The sequence below is a fragment of the Pyxicephalus adspersus genome, chromosome 7 (assembly GCF_032062135.1).
Source record: "Pyxicephalus adspersus chromosome 7, UCB_Pads_2.0, whole genome shotgun sequence".
In the NCBI taxonomy this organism is placed as follows: Eukaryota; Metazoa; Chordata; class Amphibia; order Anura; family Pyxicephalidae; genus Pyxicephalus; species Pyxicephalus adspersus.
This window is the reverse complement of record NC_092864.1, coordinates 27,155,444-27,176,760: the sequence shown is the minus strand read 5'-3', so window position 1 is coordinate 27,176,760 and position 21,317 is coordinate 27,155,444. Positions and strand designations below refer to the sequence as shown.

Genomic DNA, 21,317 nt, shown 5'->3' with positions numbered 1-21,317 from the left:
TAACCTAAAGTTACCTTTAGGAACTCCAGTGTCTACATTATATATTGCTGGCAAATTGTTGTTGTTATTATTAATAATAAACTGTATTTATATAGTGGCAACATATTACACAGCGCTGTACATTAAATAGGGGTTGCAAATGACAGATGAATACAGACAGTGACACAGGACACAAATGAGAGATACAGACAGTGACACAGGATGAGGAGAGGACCTTGCTTACAATTTGAGGTAGGGGAAGTATCACACAAAAGAAAGGGGATATGGAATGGTGCTAAGTAGTGAGGGTTTAAGAGACAAAAGAAAACGCGTAGGTGAGGTTGAAGCGTTGGGTTTTAAGGGGTCTTTTAAATGAGTAGAAAGTGGGAGCAAGCTGAATACACAGATGATGATTTGTAAGAGTGCCTATAAATGTATAACTCTGAATTTATTCCTCACACGCGAGTCTAACCTTGCCATACTCTGTTGTAGCCGGAATGCAACATTCAACCAGGAGGGGACCCGTCTGCGCCCATCCTCTGTTGGGCACCTGGTGGATCATGTAGTTCACGTGTCTCCTGGCAAAATCTTTACAAATCACAGATCACCGTCCTCCACTCAGGCCAACAGCATCATCCTGGACTCTCCCCAGTAAGTTGCACATTTCTCTCTTTTACTGGCAAGGCCTCTGTTAGCAAAAAGAAACCATTCTATTAAATATAACTTATTTGCTTCTTTTTTTGCCTCTAAATGTATCATTTGAAGTGTTTCACTACATCTGCCCTCTCCAAGTAGCTTAAAGCTACCCTGAGCTAAAAAAACACATTTTAAGATATTCCCCAATGACGGCAAAGTATTTACATCTAATTTGTAGGCAGCAAATGCCTTTGCAAGCCCAGCTATGCTGATATCATTGTGTTGTGCAGAGCTGTTTCAGGTTCCCATTAGTTGCTCACATGACAGGCTGTCTGCACAAGTACAGAGAGCAGCAATTAATGCAAAGGGAAAGTTTTAGACAGTATCACTGCACACATTTGATTTTCTGAACAAGATTTATATCTTGTTGCAATAAAACAAACTTGCCTGCTTCTTTGCAATATTTTGTCGATTGTACACTGATCTGTGTATGCTCAGCTCAGCGCACAATCTTGGCACCCCTGAATGCTGAGAATGAAGTCCCATGCACATGCATACCCTCCAGCCCTTCATGCTACCCAGTCTAAGCCTGTTATGCAGACAGGAAGGTGGGTTTCTATGGCATATGGAATATGAAGGAATGTTAGGGACGCTTCCCAATTCTTTGCCATTTCTTCAAATCTCGTTGCCACGTTTATAACATACATACATACATACATTTAAAAAAAGAAAAAAGGAATTTCATGTTGTACAGCAGTAATTTCTGCTTTTCTCAGCCTAATAAAGTTTACCCTAAAACTTAAGGTAACTTTACTTTGTTTTTTTTTGTTTTTTTTAAAAGAGGGACGCGCCTTCCCATCTGTCTTTACCACTGTGGGGGGGTAAAGACTGAATGAGAGTGCAGAACCACCTGGGATACTTACGTCCTCTATCCCAGGAGGCTTTGAGCTGCTCCTTCTTCTCTATCACGTGCATGCGCAGAAGAGGTTTTTTCCTGCAATGGGAAAGAAAAAGTGCAGATCCTATGCATGCGCAGTGAGATCTGCTTTCTCTTTTCCCCATTTTCAGTAGGCTTCGTCGCCTGATTTTGCGCCTGCGCATTGCAAATGGCAGCACCAGACGCTATCCCTGCACTGAGATGAAGGAGGATTTCAGAACGGCGCTGGAGGGATCAAGAGATCAGTGAAAGTTAAGGTAAGTGTGATTTTTTTTATTTTTTTATTTTTATTGTTTTTATTTCAAATTTAGTTCCGCTTTATATGAAGCTACTGATTTGCAATATTTGAAAGTAGCATATGCCAACTACTTAGTTCTATTACATTTCACGTTAGTTCCTTTCTAAACAGGCAATTGCTTTAAAAGTAGCAGTCAGGGTGTTTAGGGGAGGATTAATACACTAGTGTTTCCTGCTGAGAACCCTATTATCAATGTGGAAATCTTCTTAGTCCCTTATAAATCAGTCGGTTTACTGCTTTATAAATACACCAGCAATAGCAAAAGGTAAATGGTGAGATAATCGTTTGTTAGGAGAAGTTGATTGTGAACAGGGCAATCACATGAACACAAAAACACTTTAAAGAACGCAGACTTTGCTCCAAGAAATGCATTACAGAGTAATGCCAAGTCACCACCTGCTGAGAAGCATAATTTTTAGCAATATGATAACATAGAAAACGTAATGATTAAAATGTTACATAAAATATATAACTCCTAATTTTAAATTTATAACTCCGCCTAGAATTATAATCATTAAAATCTCCTAATTGTGATTATTATATAATGTGAGGGGATGAATTTGATCACTTGTCAGTTTTTATTGCTATCTGTTCCTCATCCTAGAGATTTCACTTCCTTTGTTGGTCACTGAGGTCACTAAAAATATTAATTATTAAAGAACAATATGATTTTATTATCAGTGTGACATTGCTGATTTCCAATTGCACAGCAAAATATAAGACAAGATGACATTAAAATATGGTAAATCCTCTCTTAGACATTTTTTAGTTTTTCAGGCCCCTTTCTTACATGCATTGCCGAGCTTCAAGTGAGTTTTGCATTCACAAAGTGTGTATGGTCATGAACACATTCTCTCCTATGTAATTATTTATTAATCTAGAGGAATTTCTAGCAGCTGTGTTTATTTTAGTAGCAATCTGCAACATATGTATATTTGTATTTTATACCCAGTTTCACTTTGTGTTGTTTTTATACATTAAATGAATTCTTTATATAAATTGGTTTCACAGCCCTGGGTTGTCATCTGGGTTTCTAGGTTTCATGCCTTAACATAATTCTGCAAGTTTTGTTTTTAACATTTTCCCCACACAGGTCACAGGACAATTCTCTGGAGGCTCCCCCACCCGCACTGCCACCAAAACAATCAAAAAAGAACAGTCTGACCCAAATCTACCACTCCCAGCCGGAACTGGACAACCACGTCGGTGAGACCTACGGCCCTCTGTGGTCTCCAGAAAAGAACACGGTGAGTTCTTCAACTTCTCTTTTCATTTCCCTACAGGGCTTTCCTCTACTCTTCCCACATCCCGCTGCAACTTCCCCATTGTGTGTGCCAGAGGAAGTGCAGCCACCCACATATAAAACTGAGAGGTGCTAAATATACCACAATATCAGAGAGTGGAAAATAGAGATAAGCGGAATGGTAACAATATGCAGCTCTGAATTCTATCACTATTTCAACAATGCGCTGCATTATAAAGATTTAAGGAGAAGAGGGGAAGGAGTCCTCCAGCAGGGCAGAGTTTTTCAGCAGAGAAGAGTTATAGAGGAAGGAGCAGAGCCCTCCAGCAGGGCAGAGTAATTTAGGAGAGGAGCCTTCTAGAGGAAGGAGCAGAGTCCTCCAGGAGCGGAGAGTATTTCAGGAGATGAGAGTTAGAGAAAGAAGAGTCCTTCAGCAGTGCAGTCTTTATAGAGGAGAGTTATAGAGTGAAGAGCAGAGTCCTCCAGACGGCAGAGTCATTCAGGAGAGGAAAGTTATTGAGGAAGAAGCAGAGCCCTCCAGGAGAGTTTATAGAGGAAGGAGCAGAGTCCTCTAGCAGAGCAGAGTATTCAGGAGAGGAGAGTTGTAAAGAAGAGTCCTTAATCAGTGCAGTCTTTATAAAGAGAGGAGAAAGGATCTTTACTATAAAATGAGACACACCTGTGTCTTGATACAAATCCATGAATTATTGGTCCAGTTAATAATACTGCTTGTCTGTGTGTTCTTTAGCCCAATGGTCTTGTTCCCCATGACAATCTTGTGCTGATTAAAATGAGACCGGATGAGAATGGACGCTTCGGGTTCAATGTGAAGGTAAGGAATAATGATTAAGTTTTCTGAAGATTGATGTGGCAGGACAAGTATTTGCAGGATTAAATATTTGCAAACTGTTTAAAGATAAACTCTATTCTTTCAATGCTTCCATGTCTTTGTTGAACACATTTACTTACTCTGTTCTGTTTTTATTGAAGGGTGGATATGATCAGAAGATGCCTGTTATTGTGTCCCGGGTGGCCCCAGGCACTTCGGTAAGTGCAACATTGTTGCTCACAACATTTGTGCACACACAGTAGACTCTCCACCACAATAATCTAGTGGAGTTCTAGTGAACTGACTGGCTACATTCTCAGATCTGCTGCCTTTGGGCCTGATTTAATAAAGTTCTTCAAGAGCTGGATAGGATACACTTTCATCAGTGAAGCTGGGTGATCCAGCAAACCTGGTATGGATCTGGCCCAGGATTCACAACATTTGCTAGCAAATAGTAAATGATTTTGAAGAAATCCATTCCAGGTTTTCTGGATCTCACAGCTTTACTGATGAAAGTGTATCCTCTCCAACCTCAAAAAGCGTTAATAAATTGGGCCATACAAGTCTGTGTTATGAATGCTCTTTTATTATCTGAGGAGCAAATGTGTAGACTTGGACTTCATCCATCTTATGTTTGTCCCATCTTTCCCCTCATACAGGCAGATCTATGTGTCCCACGTCTTAATGAAGGAGATCAGGTTGTACTGATTAATGGGCGTGACATTTCTGAGCATACACATGACCAGGTTGTCATGTTTATCAAGGCGAGTTGCGAGAGGCATTCGGGAGAGCTCGTCCTGCTGGTACGGCCGAACGGTGAGTTCAAGTGTCGGGCAATCAACACATCCACTGGGGTTTCATAGCTTTTCATTCCAACAGACATACATTTCTGTGTTGTAAATCCTAAAAATATAATAAAGCCGAACTCTACCTTCCTCAGAAATTATACCGTTTAACCTGGGGTGCTGAAACGTGCGCCAACCTCACTGCTTCTTTTTGTTTTCTTTTATGGCTGGAAAATAACATAAAGCTTCTTTTGCAAAGCCTGTAGCTGGCAGTAGGCTCTCCCTCACCCTGTGTCAGATTGTGGGGCATTGATTTAATCTATTAATTTATGCTTTTATGCCAGAGCTTAAACATGGTGGACTCCTGGAGCAAGGCAGTAGTGATGGAACGTGGACCGGTATATTTACCTTCTGGGCTGTCAGGTGGCTTTCTCATTACATTATGCCCTGAACTGCATATTCTTCTATGCCTAGAAAAGTATACAAATCAGTAATGTGTGCTGTAAAGGGGTCCACTCACTGCATAAAGATGTTCCAGTTCAGGGAATTCCAAACTGATAAATCTGGCCAATTCCATCAATCTGATCTGCAGGTCATGTTAAAAATACTGCAGTATTCAAAATTTTAAGAAAGGTAATTGAAAAAAAAAACATTTACATGGATGAATATTTGATTTGTATTTGTTTCTGGATGGACAAAGCAGTCCAGGAACATTGGAATACAATTTGCATTACAAAGACCTGTATTTTTTAATGTTTTCAAATATATTTTTGATCATATCTCTTTGTCCTCAGCGGTATATGACATTGTGGAAGAGAGGATAGAAAATGAGCCGGACTTCCAATACATCCCGGAGAAGACACCCATAGACAGCATTCACTCCGAGGACGATGCCCTGAGGGAGTCGATGATGCAGCTGGCTGATGGTCTGCTCAATGGGACGGTCCTGGCACAGTTCGATGTAATGCCCACACTCACGGGGTTTCTCTTAATCTATAAATTTCAGTTATGAGTTTGATTGATTGGGGCCTAGAACACCCTCCCACACACACACTTCAATAACCCTCAGTCCTCAATTACTTCCCTTCTTACAAACTATTTAGAATCTGAAACTGCAGATTGGTTTATTTGGAAAAAAGTCTCCAATGCATTCCATACTGTACAAGGTTTTCTTGAAATATGTAAATCCTGACAATGAATGTATTTATTTGCCCCCTTTTGTTCTGTAAGGGCAAATATCTATTTGTTGATTCAGCCAGAAATCCCTCCCGCTGATAACTACAGTGGCCTTTGTTTGTGCTTCCTTTTATAATTTACAATGTGTCCAGATATCTGTCTCATCTGCTGGCTTTTAAGCTGTAATATATTTCATATTTAGGGGTAAAGATATGCTTTAAGCCCATTACATTTGTCCTAGTGATGTGTTTGTTACCCCGCACAGTGCTGCAGGTTTTTGGATCATGCAGAAATCGGTCAGATTTTCACTGTGATATATAGATGAAATTTGATGTATGAAGATACTTCTTACTGTTGCCAATTTTCTTGTTTTTGTTATTTTCAGCAACTATACAGGAAGAAGCCCGGAATGACCATGTCTTGTGCCAAATTACCTCAGAACATCTGTAAGAATCGATACAGAGACATTTCGCCTTGTAAGTAACAATGGATTGTCTGATACTGAGACACTGCTGCTAGTGTTTGACAGAAAAGCGGCGGCTCTCTTTGTTCTGGGACTACAGGTCCAATCATGTGGTACTGGTCAGAGATAGCAGCACACACAGGGATTTTTACATCTACATCAGCTGAAGTGCCACAGGTTACACAATAGGAAAATTAAAACTTCTTTCTCCTGCTGGTGACCCCACAATTATATCTATATAGGTGAATCAGTACCTCCTGCTTGTGACCCCTCTAGTGATAAACACTAGAATTTTATCTGTAAAGAAGAATCAGGACCTCCTTTTTTTTTCTTTTTCTCAACAAAATAGACAAACCTTGCCCCTCAAACTTTCCTATATTACTTACCGATTGAATAAATCATGCAGAACCTGATAACCACAACCACTCTCTGATATACATTCAGCCAATTGCATAACTTGTCCTCTGTTCAGCCTCTGTCTATCACCCATTCCCATGTCTCTCCATCTGTCATTCCTCTTTCCTCTGTTCATCCTTCCTGAATGCCCCCTTTTGTCCACCCATCCTTCACATTTTCCTTTAAAATTACTTTTCTCTTTAGTTTTCTATCCAATTTCTCCCATTCTCCCAAGTAATTGATTTTTTATTTTGTGGGGGATTATCCCAGGTAGAGGAGTTAGCAAGATTGTGCTGAATGTCCGTCAGCCAAGAAATGAGGCAAGCTCTTTCTGAGTTTCTGCAGCTTCTAGTGGTCATTATGAGCAGCTCCCAGTGTCCAGCGAAATCAGAGTTGGCCGTTTCTAGTACAAAGGAGTCAGTACAACCATGCAAGGCTGAAGCTGGCGTTCATCTGTAACCCAATGAATAAACTAGGCTCATTTACTTTTAATTCTTTCACTGGCTGGGGGCCAGGAAGAATAACAGGAACATGCGTGAACTGCAAAGCAGCCCTGATTTTGATGGCTGCGTTCAGAATTCTGTGTTTGTCCACAGAATTCTTTCATCTATTAATGATTAGCTTTGCCTTCTCTTTAGTTTCTGACTGATGTCTGTTTCGTGTTCTGGTCTCCCCTCCTGTGCTGAACTCAGACCATATAAATATTTTACACTTCTCTGTGCACAGAATATGAACACCCACCACCAGTAATCTTTGCCTGACTGTCCTCCACCTTCTGTTCTCTCTGCAGATGATGCTACGCGAGTTATATTACATAGCGGGGATGATTACATCAATGCAAATTACATTAATGTGAGTACCGCTGCTAATAATCTTCCTAGGGAACGGCCACTTCTCTGGAAATGGTGATAACCTATTCCGTGGCTCTGCACAGTTTGGAAATGTCAGAGGTGTTAAAGCGTTATCCAACAAGACTGCTTAGCTTCCTCTGGTGTACATTGCAATGGTGATATTCTATCACATTTTTCCGCTGACCTGTCCTCCAATGCCGCCTAATAATGCCCCGGGGATGAAAATTCTTCTATAACTCATGTACAGGTTGACAATCAAAAATCTGGCACCCTCTGGACCGGAGAAGTGCTGTATATTGGAAAATTATGAATTATTTTTTTTTATATACTTACCTCAACACACAGGCCAGCCTTCCTCTCGCAGCACCGGCGGACATCTAGCACAGTTCCAGGGAGCAGGCAGCAGGGACGTCTCAAAGTGTGTTTAGTCTAGAAGCAAGACCTAACAGCTGTTTCTGCAGAACAGCACCATGAAACCATTAGTGGCTAAACAGTGTACTGCAGTCCCGGTATTGAAAATTCGATTTGCAATTTATTCCGGGAAACTGAAGGATAGGGATTATCGATAGCTGGATTTTCAATTGTCTGTACCTGTAAAAGCTTCCCTTGTGAAGAAATTCAAAAATCCTGATACTTCTGCTGGGGCCCGCATGCGTGTGATTTCAGCAGATTCAGTGGCTTTTATTTAAGTGGCCCTCTATAGTATTTAACCTTGCTTCTCCCAGATAGCTACAATAAAGGTTACATAATGAGAAAAGAGCCAGAAGAGCTGGGACATCACAGACAGTAATTAGACACTTCTAGAAGAACCAGGAGGCTATTACATGCAAAAAATGGAGGAAAGGAAAATACTGTATGTAATCATACAGGGTGGAGGCATACAGAGTGCAGGACCTTAAATCTGTACTATCAATAGGACTTCACCCCTGAGACAAGCAGCTGTTTGGAGGAGTTATGCAAATTGAAATCTTCATCCTGGGCAGCTGCATAGTTGTATGCAATGTGGTTGAGACACAGTGCAGTGCAAGAGTAGTTTTAATTTCAGTCTATCAACTCCTTCTTAATAATCTTAAAGTTAACATTTTCTCAGAGAAGTGAGGTGCAGATAAAACCCCACTAAATATATAAAACACCCACACATGGTGTGTGAGATGTGAAGATCAATTCTTGCTTTGTAGACGTGATAGGTCTTAAAGCTGATGTCAAGTTTGCATCTAACAAGCAGACAATCACATTTTGTGTGCTGCTTAAAATCTTTTTCACCACTGCAAAGTTTCAGAAAGACTGCTAACTATCTTAAAAATAAGTTGCACCCAACCATCACATGACAGCAGGTAGACTGGTTGCTCTCCTGCTGGTTAAATCTGAAGGAACCAGCTATTGCCGTCACCTAGGAGCCCCTGTCACAGGATGATTACAGGACTAGAGAGACTCAGTGTCAGCACTGCATACTGTTTCTGTAAAATATAAGGCACCCAGCCTGACCACGCTAGCACTAATTTGCCTTCTGTGATTAGCGTGGACAGCAAGGAACAGGAAGCCATTAAGTCTAAATGTGACTGTCAGGACCATCTTATCACTGCATTTTTCCAACAATGTGCCTTGCAGTTGTTGGACAAATAAAAGAACCAAAAATCTTTGAAAGACAGAAAAATGTAGTATATAATTTTACCTAAAGCAAACCTTATCTGGTCAGAGGGACACAGTTTATTCTAGATTTAGGTATAAGACAATCAATGACATCTAGCTTAGGTTCTCCACAGGGGTCAGATTAATGAAATACAGGAACATTAGGCAGCACAGTGGCTCAGTGGTTAGCACTCTGGCCTTTGCAGCCCTAGGTCTCAGGTTCAAATCTTGGCCAGGACTATCTGCATGGAGTTTACAGGTTCTCTCCGTGTTTGCGTGGGTTTCCTCTGGGTACTCCACTTTCCTCCCACATTCCAAAGGTTGATTGGCTTCTCCCTAAAAATGCGCTGTGTTATATGTTGGTGCTATATAAATACTGTGTAATAATAAAAGGCCCAGCACTTCAGTGTAGCTTTGCCATCTTCCACCTTTTCTCACAGTGTCGGTGACCTCAGGCCGGGAGGAGTTTGGCAGCTGTGCTGGAAATAGGATTCTCAGCTTTTATATAAACATGCTTTCCCACAACACATGTTCTGCCAAGTGATTTATAGCCTCCCCACTCTGATCAGTAGTAAGTTGAGCTCCTCACTTTTCTCAAGAAACACCAATCACACAGACAGACTATCCAGCATGAGTGTCTCCATATTGGAGGGGATAAGCTGCTTCCAAACAACTGTAATTATGAAGAAAGAAGGCCAGGGGCACGCTATTTTCTCCCATATGAAGGGTCATGTTGGAGGGAGTGATATCCTGGTGTTGGGTATAATAAGAAGGTCAGAACAGTGTATTGGCTACTTGCTGGAGGGTCATGTTGAAAGGTGTGAAAGCCCAGTGTGTGAGTGTAATCCTAAGGGTAAAGAGAGGGTCCGGAGCTGAGTATTTTCTCCCCTATAGATAGTCATGTTGGAGGGTGTGATATCCTGGTGGTGGGTATATTAAGGAAGGAAATCAGAAGGTCAGAACAGTGTATTTGCTACCTGGTGCAGAATCATGTTAGAGATATGATAGTGAGTGTAACCAGAAAGTCCTAGGGATGACCAGGAGGTGTGTGCAGTTGATGCATTTCTTTTACCAAAGGATATATCATACACTCTGCTTTTTTTTATCCACAGATGGAAATCCCTTCTTCCAGCATAATAAACCGCTACATTGCATGCCAGGGACCCCTGCCCAACACTTGTCCAGACTTCTGGCAGATGACGTGGGAGCAGGGCTCATCTATGGTGGTGATGCTGACCACACAGGTGGAGCGTGGAAGGGTAGGTTAAAAGTTTTTATTTGTTTTAAACACACACAGTGCATTTGTGTTGTGTTCATTCTTACTAATTCTAAAACAAATATGTGCAGTGCTCATTAACACAAATAAATGGTTGTTGCTGCCCCCAGATAACCCAGGTCCACATCCACATGCAAGACAACAACCATGCCTGGTCTGAAATATAATGCAGTTCAAAATAAATAGGGGTCTGTAGACAAAAACACCCAAGGTTTTATTAAGTTTTATTAAGTGTCCATTGCACATACCAACAACAGTGTAAGAAGATCAGCCTAACGCGTTTCACACCATAGTTCAAAACGCATCAAGTTGATTTTCTGCCACTTTGCTTTGAATACCTAATAAAATCTACCAGTTTTGTTAAACCACTACTTAATTTATACTTTGCACATGCTCTGCAAATTTTTAGTCCAATGTACATACCTTCCTTGCACTCCCTTGCTGCCCTGTTCTGCCACCACAGTTTCCTGAAAGTTCTGTGGAGGGCACAGCTGAAATCAACGTATGCACAGGGCTTAGTGGGCTCTTTTCCTAGCTCATGTGACAGCACTGAAGCCTGACGATTGGCCATGGAGACAATGAGAGACATGTTCTTCCATACCTTAGAGTGCTGAGTACTGTATATGCCTAGGTCTTTGGACCAATGAGTTCAGGTGTTTCCAGTGGAGGGTACAGTTAATACCACAGCATAAAAAAAAGGCAATTGTCCTCTTCCAACTCTGTGGTCACAGTTTGTTGTAGACCCTTTTCTGCAGCAGCATACCTGTGCCTATGTACAAAGCCCACTCCATACAAGGTGTCACCAGTGGAGGAACTTGTGTCCTGCACACACCCCTGACCTCAACTATACTGATGGTCAGCCAGGTCTTCTCATCCAACATGTGTACCCGACCGCATAAATGAGCCCTTATTCCCACAGACACATGTCATAGACATAGGTTCACTTTCATTGCTCTTTTCCCACATTTTGATCTTTCTCTGTCCAGGCCCCACTTCATATTGTGGACCATAAATTCTCCCGCACTGCCTAAAGGGGGCTAGGCAGCCTTTTTATGTTAAGTAAAAATTCTGTTTTTGGGGGGGGAGGTTGCGCAGAAGGAGCACAATTTTTTTGGGGGGTGAAAAAAAAATTGCTGATCTCACACATGTGCAGTGAGATCGGTAAGTTGTTTTTTTCCAGCCTACATTACCCGATCTTGCGCCTGGGTCGGGTGACGTAGGAAGAAGAACAGGAAAAAGAGACAAAGGTGGCCGCGCCTGGGTCACAAACAGGTGACGCAGGAGCCAACGGAAGAGACCTCCGGATGGATCGGACTGCCCGACGGGATTGAAGGTAAGTGTATTGTTTTTTGTTTTAGGCACTTTTGGGTTTAGTTCCTCTTTAAGTCCCCCTTTTACATTATATTCACACATTCCATTTCAGGTAAAGTGCCACCAGTACTGGCCGGAGCCTATAGGGAGCTCGGAATTCGGCAATTTCCAAATTACCTGCCTTTCGGAAGTAGGAAACCCAGCGTACGTTTTCCGAGAGATGACGCTGACAAACTTGGAGGTGAGTTCGTTCTTTAAAGATCATCTGCCCTGCGTAATACAAATTAAAGCTTTCGTGTTGCTTTAATATTGTGTCGTCAACATTTAATGCTGAAGCCCTACTTTAAAGTACAGCTAGCAAATCCTTGGGCAAGATTGTGAGAACCAACACAGTAAATTCCTGCCATTCTTATATTCATGTATGATTGCTGAATTTGTCATATTTCCTTACTTCCTGCTGCAGTGCAGAAGTTATTATTAAAATCAAAGATTGCTATTAATTAGTAATTATTTAGGCTTAGGAGTGTCATTGAGGTTTCTATATAGATAACTCTTTAGCAATAACAATTACTGTTTTTTATTGAGTGTGTTTCATTGCATCTTATTATACTTCTGCATATAGGTTGATTTGGTTCAGAACCATTTTCAGAATTGTATAAAGAGTTCTAAAGACTTCTACCTTTACTGGCTAATTTTAGTTATTAAAGGGATCACTAAAACTCCAAACATTCTTCATTAATTGAAGGTAATATACTTTGCTATTGATGTCATTGTAGTATTACACACGTTAATATTTAATTTTTCTGTGTTTCCCTTATCCAGAAAAATGAGAACCGGCCTCTAACACAGATCCAGTACACAGCCTGGCCAGACCACGGAGTCCCAGATGATTCCAGCGACTTTCTGGATTTTGTGTGCCTTGTGCGGCAGAAGAGGGCCAACCATGACGAACCAGTGGTGGTTCACTGCAGGTATTGTATTTGTAAACCAGAAATAAGTACGCTTGACGGGGACCCACTGAACTCCTCAGATGAGGTTAGCACTCTGGCCTTTGCAGCTCTAGGTCCCAGGTTCTAATCTCAGCCAGGTCACTATCTGCATGGAGTTTGCATGTTCTCCCTGTTTTTGTGTGGGTTTCCTCCGGGTACTCCGGTTTCCTCCCACATTCTAAAAACATGCAGTTAGGTTAATTGGCTTCCCCCTAAATTGACCTTAGACTGTGGTAATGTCAGATAGCTATGGTAGGGACATTAGATTGTGAGCTCCTTTGAAGAACAGTGACATGACTATGGACTTTGCACTGCATGATATGTTGATGCTTTATAAATACTGAATAATGATGATAATATTATGATGGGATTGTGTAATTGGAGCACTGATGTCCAGGTAGCAAAAGCAGCCAATCAGATAATTTAAAGTTGCCAGGGAATGAAAGGTTCTCTGACATTGAGTACTGCCACCTACTGGCCAGATGGATTCCTGCATGGCACTGATCTCATACATCAGGCTGCTTGTGGTTTATATGTAACTCTTTTTAAGCCCAAACAGTTTTTACAAAATCCCTAAATCTCCCCCATTAGATTAATAATACCTTCAATGGCAAGACCAGATATATTTTGCTTGCCAAAGACAATCCATATTATTGGTTGAAGGTGGTGGCAGCAAAAGGTCCCAGGACTTAAGTCCTTTTCTTTATATATTTTTTAAATATATAAAGAATAGATTGGTGGTTCAAGGACATTATCAGGCATATAAAGGGGATTGCGGGTGATTCCAATTCACATTGGTATAGAATAATATAAAGTATATAGGATTGAAGTCCAGAGATATTGTCAGGTGTTCTATTTATGGCAGCCCATGTCTTGTTCCTCCCTGTCCAGCCTGACTGAGATTCCTTCTTTGTTATATCAAAACTGTTCTTGCATTAATGATTGTTAGCACATATGCTCACCGCATATCGTATTCTCTCCTTGCAGTGCCGGGATTGGTCGGACAGGCGTTCTTATCACCATGGAGACAGCAATGTGTTTGATGGAGTGTAACCAGGCCGTGTATCCGCTAGATATTGTACGGACAATGAGAGACCAGCGGGCCATGATGATTCAGACTCCGGTAACTTGCTGCAAAAAAAGCAATTCCTTTATCTGGGTCCCAGTGCAGTCAGGGCTGATCTCTTAACTGGTACAGGCCGCAATACTTACTGATCCGTCAGCTGCAAATCCGGTTATTGAATATTGTTTTGGTTAGGAATGGAAAATAATGAAAGGGTGTACTTTTCACCTCATTGAACTGCCCGACCTGATGACTGCACAAGAAATCTTCCATAAAGGTCAAAGCTGGCAATAAACCTCTAGCAGAGATTTTGCTCACTTTCTGTCTTTGTGACTACACTGGAAGTGAGGGATAATCTCTACAGTTACTGGAGAAATAGCAATAAGAGTTTGGCAACATTTCCCACTTACATTTCTGACATGGTTAAAAAATACTCCCCCTGCCGCTCTCTCCGCTCCTCCAATGACTTCCTCACTCATAACCTCATCACACGCACGGATTCAAGACTTCTCTAGAGCTGCCCCAACTCTCTGGAATGGTCTTCCTCGTCCTATTCGGCTTGCTCCTACTTTCTGCTCATTTAAAAGAGCACTCAAAACCCATTTTTTCAAACTTGCCTACCCGGCTTCTGTCATTTGAAACCATCACTACTTCCCACCACTGCATATTTCCCATCCTATTGTGTGTGAAATTCCCCCACCTACTAGATTGTAAGCTCTTCGGGGCAGGGTCTTCGCCTCCTGTATCACTGTCTGTATTAGTCTGTCATTTGCAATCCCTATTTAATGTACAGCGCTGCGTAATATGTTGGCGCTATATAAATCCTGTTTAATAATAATAATAATAATTTCTCACCCAGTCTAGAACTGTACCTACTTGGCTAATAGTGATGAAGTATTCACTTTTAGAGGGGGTTCACATACTTCTGGACGGACATACAGCTAATTGTCATGTGATATTTATTATTATTATTATTATTGTTATTAATAAAAAGCAGTATTTATATAGCTCCGACATATTACGCATAGCTGTATATTGCAAATGACAGACAGACACAGTGACACAGGAGAGGTAGGGATATTTATTGACACCTTTATCAGAGCACACTGGATGAAATGCTTGTAAATTTGCTAACATGAAAAGCAAAGCTCCAACCACAGATTCTGGAGTTTAAGAACACAAATTCCTAACCATTAAAAGTCAATATAGTTTGTGTTTGTAACATTTAGAATAATTGACAGGAGCATCTGACCTGCAGTTGACCCCTTTCTGACCTGCATTAGACTTGCCTTAAGCAGGCTTTGCATGCCTATAGACTTGTATGGTGATGCAAAGCTTATCTGCAAGGATAAGTCAGATGCGACCCTAATGATCACATTAAAAGACTTTTTCCTCTTCTTTTTGGCAGAGCCAGTACCGTTTTGTGTGTGAAGCCATCTTGAAGGTCTACGAAGAAGGAATTGTAACGTCTCTAAAAACATCACATCATTAATGGAGGACAAAACATCAGAAAGAAGACGCCTGTTCCCCTCAGCCGGGATCGAAGAGTCCTCGCCTGCTCGTTCTGCCCCCGGGGTGATGAACAAGATGAGGCGATCCGGAAGGACAATGAAATAATTCAGCACTGTTGCACTTTATGTTGAAACAAACAGAAAATAATAGATTTCTGAAACTCAACATTTCTCTTTGCTTCGGAAGACTATTTTTTTTTTTTTTTTTTTTTTTAAGAATTGATAAGTTCAATGATGCGCTTTGCTCAGAACAAATTGAATGATGTTTTTTTGTTTCTGTAGCTTTGCTTCTTGTGCCACGGTCCCACCACCACTGGGAAAAGTGCGGTCATCGGGGAACGAAGCCGTCACCTTTTCTGTGAAGAATTTGCCTAGACTTCAATACAATACGTCAGTTACCCCACAAGAGTTCATCAGCGTTGTACAATGTATGGCTGGACTTCTGTATGGGATCGCTGGATGTACCGGGAGCTTCCGCTCAATGAAGGAAATTTTACTGCATTGTGAGAAATTTATGAGCCTGCAGGATTCCTTAATAAGGTGCTTTTGGTTGATACATTTCACTAATTGTCACATGCAGTAAGTGGGTTGACGTTCCTGTAGTTTGAGTCTTGTACCATATGAATGAAGTAAATATTGGGTAACCAATTAAAGTCTAACTATAAATGGCCAGGAAATGGACAGAAGTCTGGTCATGGTAGACAGGCGACGATGTGCAGAGACTTCTGATGGCAGAGACAATGCTGAGAAAAAAATCATCTTCTGGCCAGTAGGTTTTGTCACAGTCTGTGAGGGATGCCAGCAGTCTATGACTTTCTTGACACGGAAAATATAAAGCACTGAGGTTTTAGCAGTCGGTTTTGGCCAGTCCTATAATATAAGACGGGTTTGGGATTTTGGGAGCCAATGTGGCAAGCCTAATCCATGTCACAGATACATTTCACCCGGGCGTCTATGGACAGATGACAGGAGATGTGTTATATCTCCTAGTATCGCCACGTCCCATTAGTGTACCCGTCCAATAGAGTATGTAGCCATGTCTCCTTTAAGGTTTCTGGTCGGGATCATTTCTACAATGGAACGTCAGAATTTAAAGGCCAACTCCAACCCTTTGAATCAGTAAATTGGAATGACAGCCAATGCAAAGCTGATTTCTTGTTCTGTCCTTCCATAGAAGAACCAGCTGTGCAATGTGACATAAAATACTATCATATTATATGTAGATCAGCCCAGGATCAGGATAGCCAACCCCCAGCAATGGGTTTTTATCAGATCTGAATTACTTCTTTGATGCCTCAGCTATGTGGATGAAAGTCAAGTTTGACTAAAGCACTTCATATATAAACCCATCAGAACTGGGAACATAGACAGCCATAAGGTAACACTTGGTCAATGGGTTCTGCATATTGGCACTGTTTAGGCCAGGGGTGTGCAAACTTTTTCAGTCAGGTATAAAGTTTGACAGAGGGGCTGGGCTGTTGAGAGAGTGGGTAGGGTTATGCCATCATGAACGTGATGTCATGATGGCATAACCCCGCCCACTCTCCCATCGCAGATCAGCCCAGCAGGGTCCTCCTCCTGACCCTGCTCGGGGGGCCACCCGCCAGAGCCGCGGTCCTTTTTACCTGGCCGTTGAACTCCAGAGCTGCTGAAGTCGATAGAGTTCAACGGGCCAAATAAAAAAGCCTTTGGCTACAAAAAGTAGTTTGGCCCATGCCTGGTCTAGGCCCTGTTCTGGTACTTGTTAAAAGTGAACCGTTCCAGGTCTAGAACTATCAACACTGTGTGGGGCCTATCACTGAAGACCATTGGGATTTCATCCCATGTTCTCTTCACTTCTACTTCTTCTAGCTTAGGGGATGATGCTTTTCTGATTCTAAACCCTTGGGTCCTGCCCTGCATTTAATACCCTTTTTACTACTGTGGGTGTCCCTACTTCTAGGACCACCTCTAAGACACCTGATACCTAAGGGTAAATTCTGGGTAATTCCACTGCTGCAGATTCACCTCTCTAGAAGGAGATGTCTGCACTGTACTGGAATTTCAGGTTCTATAAATCGTCAGGATGATTTCCAGCAAAATGCTGGACTTTTATTTGTAGATTAGGTAAATGTGGTAAACTGGAACCAGGGCTGAATAATTCCCCTTTTTATGCTGCAACTCTTTTGGGGTTGGGAGTTCACCTCCCAGAATAACCCTTGGTGTACTAGTCCCAGTGATACCCCTACTATATGTTTCTGGCAATCCAAATGTGGGCTGATTAGACGTAGTGTGATTTTGATCCAAGCTCAAAAAGCCAATGAGCTTCTTAAGCACTATGCCCATTGCCAGGACTGGATTCTGGTTTGGGGAGATTTTCTCCCAGTAGTTTGTGTCCCTGCCCCTCCCACAACGGGGATTTCCCCCAGTAGTTTATATCCCTGGCCCTCCTTGTACACCATATAGGTGCTGCACTCCCCACCTTCAGTTGCCTTTGCATGGACTGTGACATTTGTTTGGCACCAATAACTCCTCTGGGGGGCTGGGCTCTTTGCTAAAATTTCTAGGACATATAAAGTGCCAGCAACCCCACAAAGCTTCAGTTTTGGTTTCAGGTTGGAGTTGGCCTTTAAACCTTTATGTTTAATATATTTCAAGCCCCGTTTGATGTTTGGGCCCTCCAATATTTTTCACAATCGCTGTATCATTCCTGAGCTTGGTCGTACCTGTCTGTCGTTGTTGCAATATTTTTCTAACCGATCGTCCAGCATGTCGGTGTCAGACGGCCTGTTTAATCCTTGCGCCCTCTGTTCCAGTCCAGTCAGCCTCGTGTTTACCTTGTTTTCCTTTTCACAGCCTGGTAGGTCCGTCACTTTGATATTTAATTCTATTTGCAAGTTCCAGGTGACTGGTTCAGCTTTTTAGAGATTTTAGGGGATCATTCACCTTTGTACAATGTGCCCATTTGGCAGGCGGAGCTTAAATCAGCACCAGTGCTCCACCCGGAGTGAGAAATAAATGGACTAATTTGTAGCTCCGTCTTCACAACTGCTACTATATTGTGTGTATGACAGATCTTCTTTATCATGGGGCTACCTACCAAACTAGTGTGCCAATGTGGCTAGGACGTTGGGGGCCTGCATTGTCTTCATTCCTGAAAGTTTCTGAATGCCAAGGTATTATAATTGCGCTATAGAAAAAATAATTCTCCCCCTCAGCTGCACATACTCACCTTTTCATGCCCCATATTCAGATGTGGGAGGAGTCCTCTGTTCTGTGTAAACTCCAACTAGAGATCAGAGGACTCCTCCCACATGATAGCAAAAGGCCAATCACTGAGTTCCAGTGTTATCTCGCTCAGTCACATGCTTCTATATACATTGAAGTATGGGATGTTTTTTTTGCTGCAGGTGGTGGTAGGGGGACAGGATAGGTGAGAGTGTGCAGCTGGGGGGGGGGGGGGGGGGTGAGTTTAATTGAAACTGCTGTCCCAGAGGAACCTCTTCCTATGTGCTGTGAACTGCTTCGGCAGTATAGGTTGCAGGCTCCACACTTTTTGTACTTCCCCACCCCTGCTAAAGTGCCCGCATCTTTTGCCTACCCCTTGGCGGTCAGTGTTGTGGATGCCCTGGCCCACTGGTCACCTGACATCACACATGCACTGGGTGCACAAATCCTAAATGTCTTACCTAATAAAATGCCCCCAAGTGTCTGAGGCCCATCAATATGATCTCCAGTACAATTTCTGTAAGATTTTGGTGTCGGAATTTTTTTCTCCCTGCTGTCCATGGGATTGTCACTTCCTGTCCTGGTGCCAGCTGTCAGAGGTGATTGCCCTTCATTTCCTATGGGGACACAAAAATAAGGTTTTGCTTGGAGTTCTGCTTCAATAAGACAAGCTAACCTGTAACTGCTGCGCTCCAGGTCTCAGCACTTTGTCTTCTTCTATACCCGCCTGCCCTCTGCTTTCGGCCATCGCACAACTTCAGTCCTGAATCCCCTCCCCTGAGCATCTCACTGCTGCTCCTGCCCCTCCCTTGAGCATCTCACTGCCGCCCCTCCCCTGCTTATTGCTGGTTCAGGAATCCCAGGAACAGAGGAAAATGTGAATTTTTATGAGATGAGTTTTTTCTATGTACAGCTTTCTGATCAATCATTGAATTGTGGATGTACTTCTGATTAAAGATAAAAAGACAATATATATATATATGTATATATATATTAAAGTGCAGAAGAGATGAATTTCAATCCGCCTGGACCGCCCTCTCCTTGGATCTTTTTATTATTTTTGGTGATTATTTAAATGTTTGAAAATTTTTTTATTATTTATTTCTAGCAATGCCAATGATCTGCCATTCAATGGTACCATCCATATCATTGCAGTCTTCAACAATGCAAATAAAGAATTTATTCTGGGATGTGAAACAGCACAAAAAAAATTGTGCAGTGATGATTGTGTGCAGCCGCTGTGTTTTTCTGAATGGGTAATTAATATTGGTCGTACTGGTCAACAAAATTATTGGTTAGTCGTATTATTTATAATTAGGCAATTTTCATTAAAATGGTCCCTGGTGATCCAGTCATGAGGGCCCTTGTGCAGGCAGTTCCTGCTATAGGATGGCTTTGTCCCTGTCCTGTGTTGTCCCAGGGGGCTTCTAATGCATAATTTACAGTGGCTATAGAAAATATTCAGAGCCCTTCACTTGTTTCAATTTTGTTATGTTACCTCCTCTGTTACATTTTTTTTGCATGGAAATTTATTTTACATTTTAGGCCTATAATTCTTAGGTATAACTCACTGAAATATGTTCAATATTAGATTTATAAAGATTTCTTTGTATTGGACGTAATACAGCTATTTTGTATTAAATCCAATACACAATTATTTGAATTTCCCGCCGATCCTCCTGCCCGCACTGATGCATGCACCGACGTCACGGGAAACCCCGGAGATCGTCTCTGCACACGCAGGGAGAAGATCCAAGAGAGAAGACATGTCTGGAGGACCTCCCGGGACCATCAGGAGGCCAAGGGACGACAACAGAATAGGGTGTTTTTTGTAATGTGTTAAGCGACCCCAAGAGTCGGGTATACTGCTTTTTGCATGGGAAATCCACCCCGTGTCATACTGGGGAATACTGCTAGAGGGGTAGTCTGCATTCAGCACCCCTTAATGGCAAAGTGAAAACCGAATTCAGTATTCTCCCCAGCCCTTTTCACTAACCATTTGCCTACAGCTTCTTCCCACCCAGCTTAAAAATAAATTCTGGGGAAAATACTGGACTTTTAGACAATTTTGTTAATGTATTAAAAAGAAAAAAACTGAAATCTCACATTTCAATATTCAGGGCTTTTGAAACAACATTTAACATTTATCTCAGGTGCCTCCCATTTCTCTTGATGGCTGCTGGGCTGTTCCTGTACCTTTGATTGGCGTCCCCCTGTGGTTAATTGATTGGACATGATTTGGGAAGGCGCCACCTCTCTATAGAAGACATTTCTGCTGCACTGAAGGTTCCCAGGAGCTCAGCGGCCTCCATAATTCTCACATGGAAGAAATTTGGCACAACCAGGACCCTTCCAAGAGCTGGTCGCCCGACGGAACTGAGCAATGGAGGGAGAAGGTGACTAAGAACCCCGATGGTCACTCTGACTGAGCTCCAGAGATCCTGTGTGGGGATGGGACTAGGAGGACAAGAAGGATAACCAGAACTGCGGCCCTCCACTGATCTGAGCTTTATGGCAGAGTGACTGAAGCCTCACCTCCGTGCAACCACATGAAAGCTGCTTGGAGTTTGCAAAGCAGCACCAGAAGGACTCTGATTGTGAGGAATCAGATTTTCTGGTCTGATGAAGTGAAGATTGAACTGTTTGGCCTCAGTTGTAAACATTATGTCTGCGGGAAACCAGGCACCGCTCACCAACTGCCCGATATCATACCAACTGTGAAGCATGGCGGTTAGAGC

At 42.2% G+C, this 21,317-nt stretch overlaps 1 protein-coding gene across 3 annotated transcripts in view; it reads left to right on the top strand.

Moving 5' to 3' along the window:
* Positions 1-19,757, top strand: part of PTPN4 (protein tyrosine phosphatase non-receptor type 4) — a 63,405-nt gene extending 43,648 nt beyond the window's left edge. For all 3 annotated transcript variants that reach the window (XM_072417935.1, XM_072417933.1, XM_072417934.1), the window contains 13 exons: positions 472-630; positions 2,944-3,097; positions 3,842-3,925; positions 4,084-4,140; positions 4,582-4,738; positions 5,502-5,668; positions 6,269-6,359; positions 7,533-7,594; positions 10,335-10,481; positions 11,922-12,050; positions 12,632-12,780; positions 13,786-13,921; positions 15,270-19,757. In XM_072417935.1, coding sequence (XP_072274036.1) covers positions 472-630; positions 2,944-3,097; positions 3,842-3,925; positions 4,084-4,140; positions 4,582-4,738; positions 5,502-5,668; positions 6,269-6,359; positions 7,533-7,594; positions 10,335-10,481; positions 11,922-12,050; positions 12,632-12,780; positions 13,786-13,921; positions 15,270-15,353 — 1,576 coding nt within the window. In that variant the 3' untranslated portion in view covers positions 15,354-19,757. The remainder of the gene's footprint in view (positions 1-471; positions 631-2,943; positions 3,098-3,841; positions 3,926-4,083; positions 4,141-4,581; positions 4,739-5,501; positions 5,669-6,268; positions 6,360-7,532; positions 7,595-10,334; positions 10,482-11,921; positions 12,051-12,631; positions 12,781-13,785; positions 13,922-15,269) is intronic.
* Positions 19,758-21,317: the final 1,560 nt, after the last annotated feature.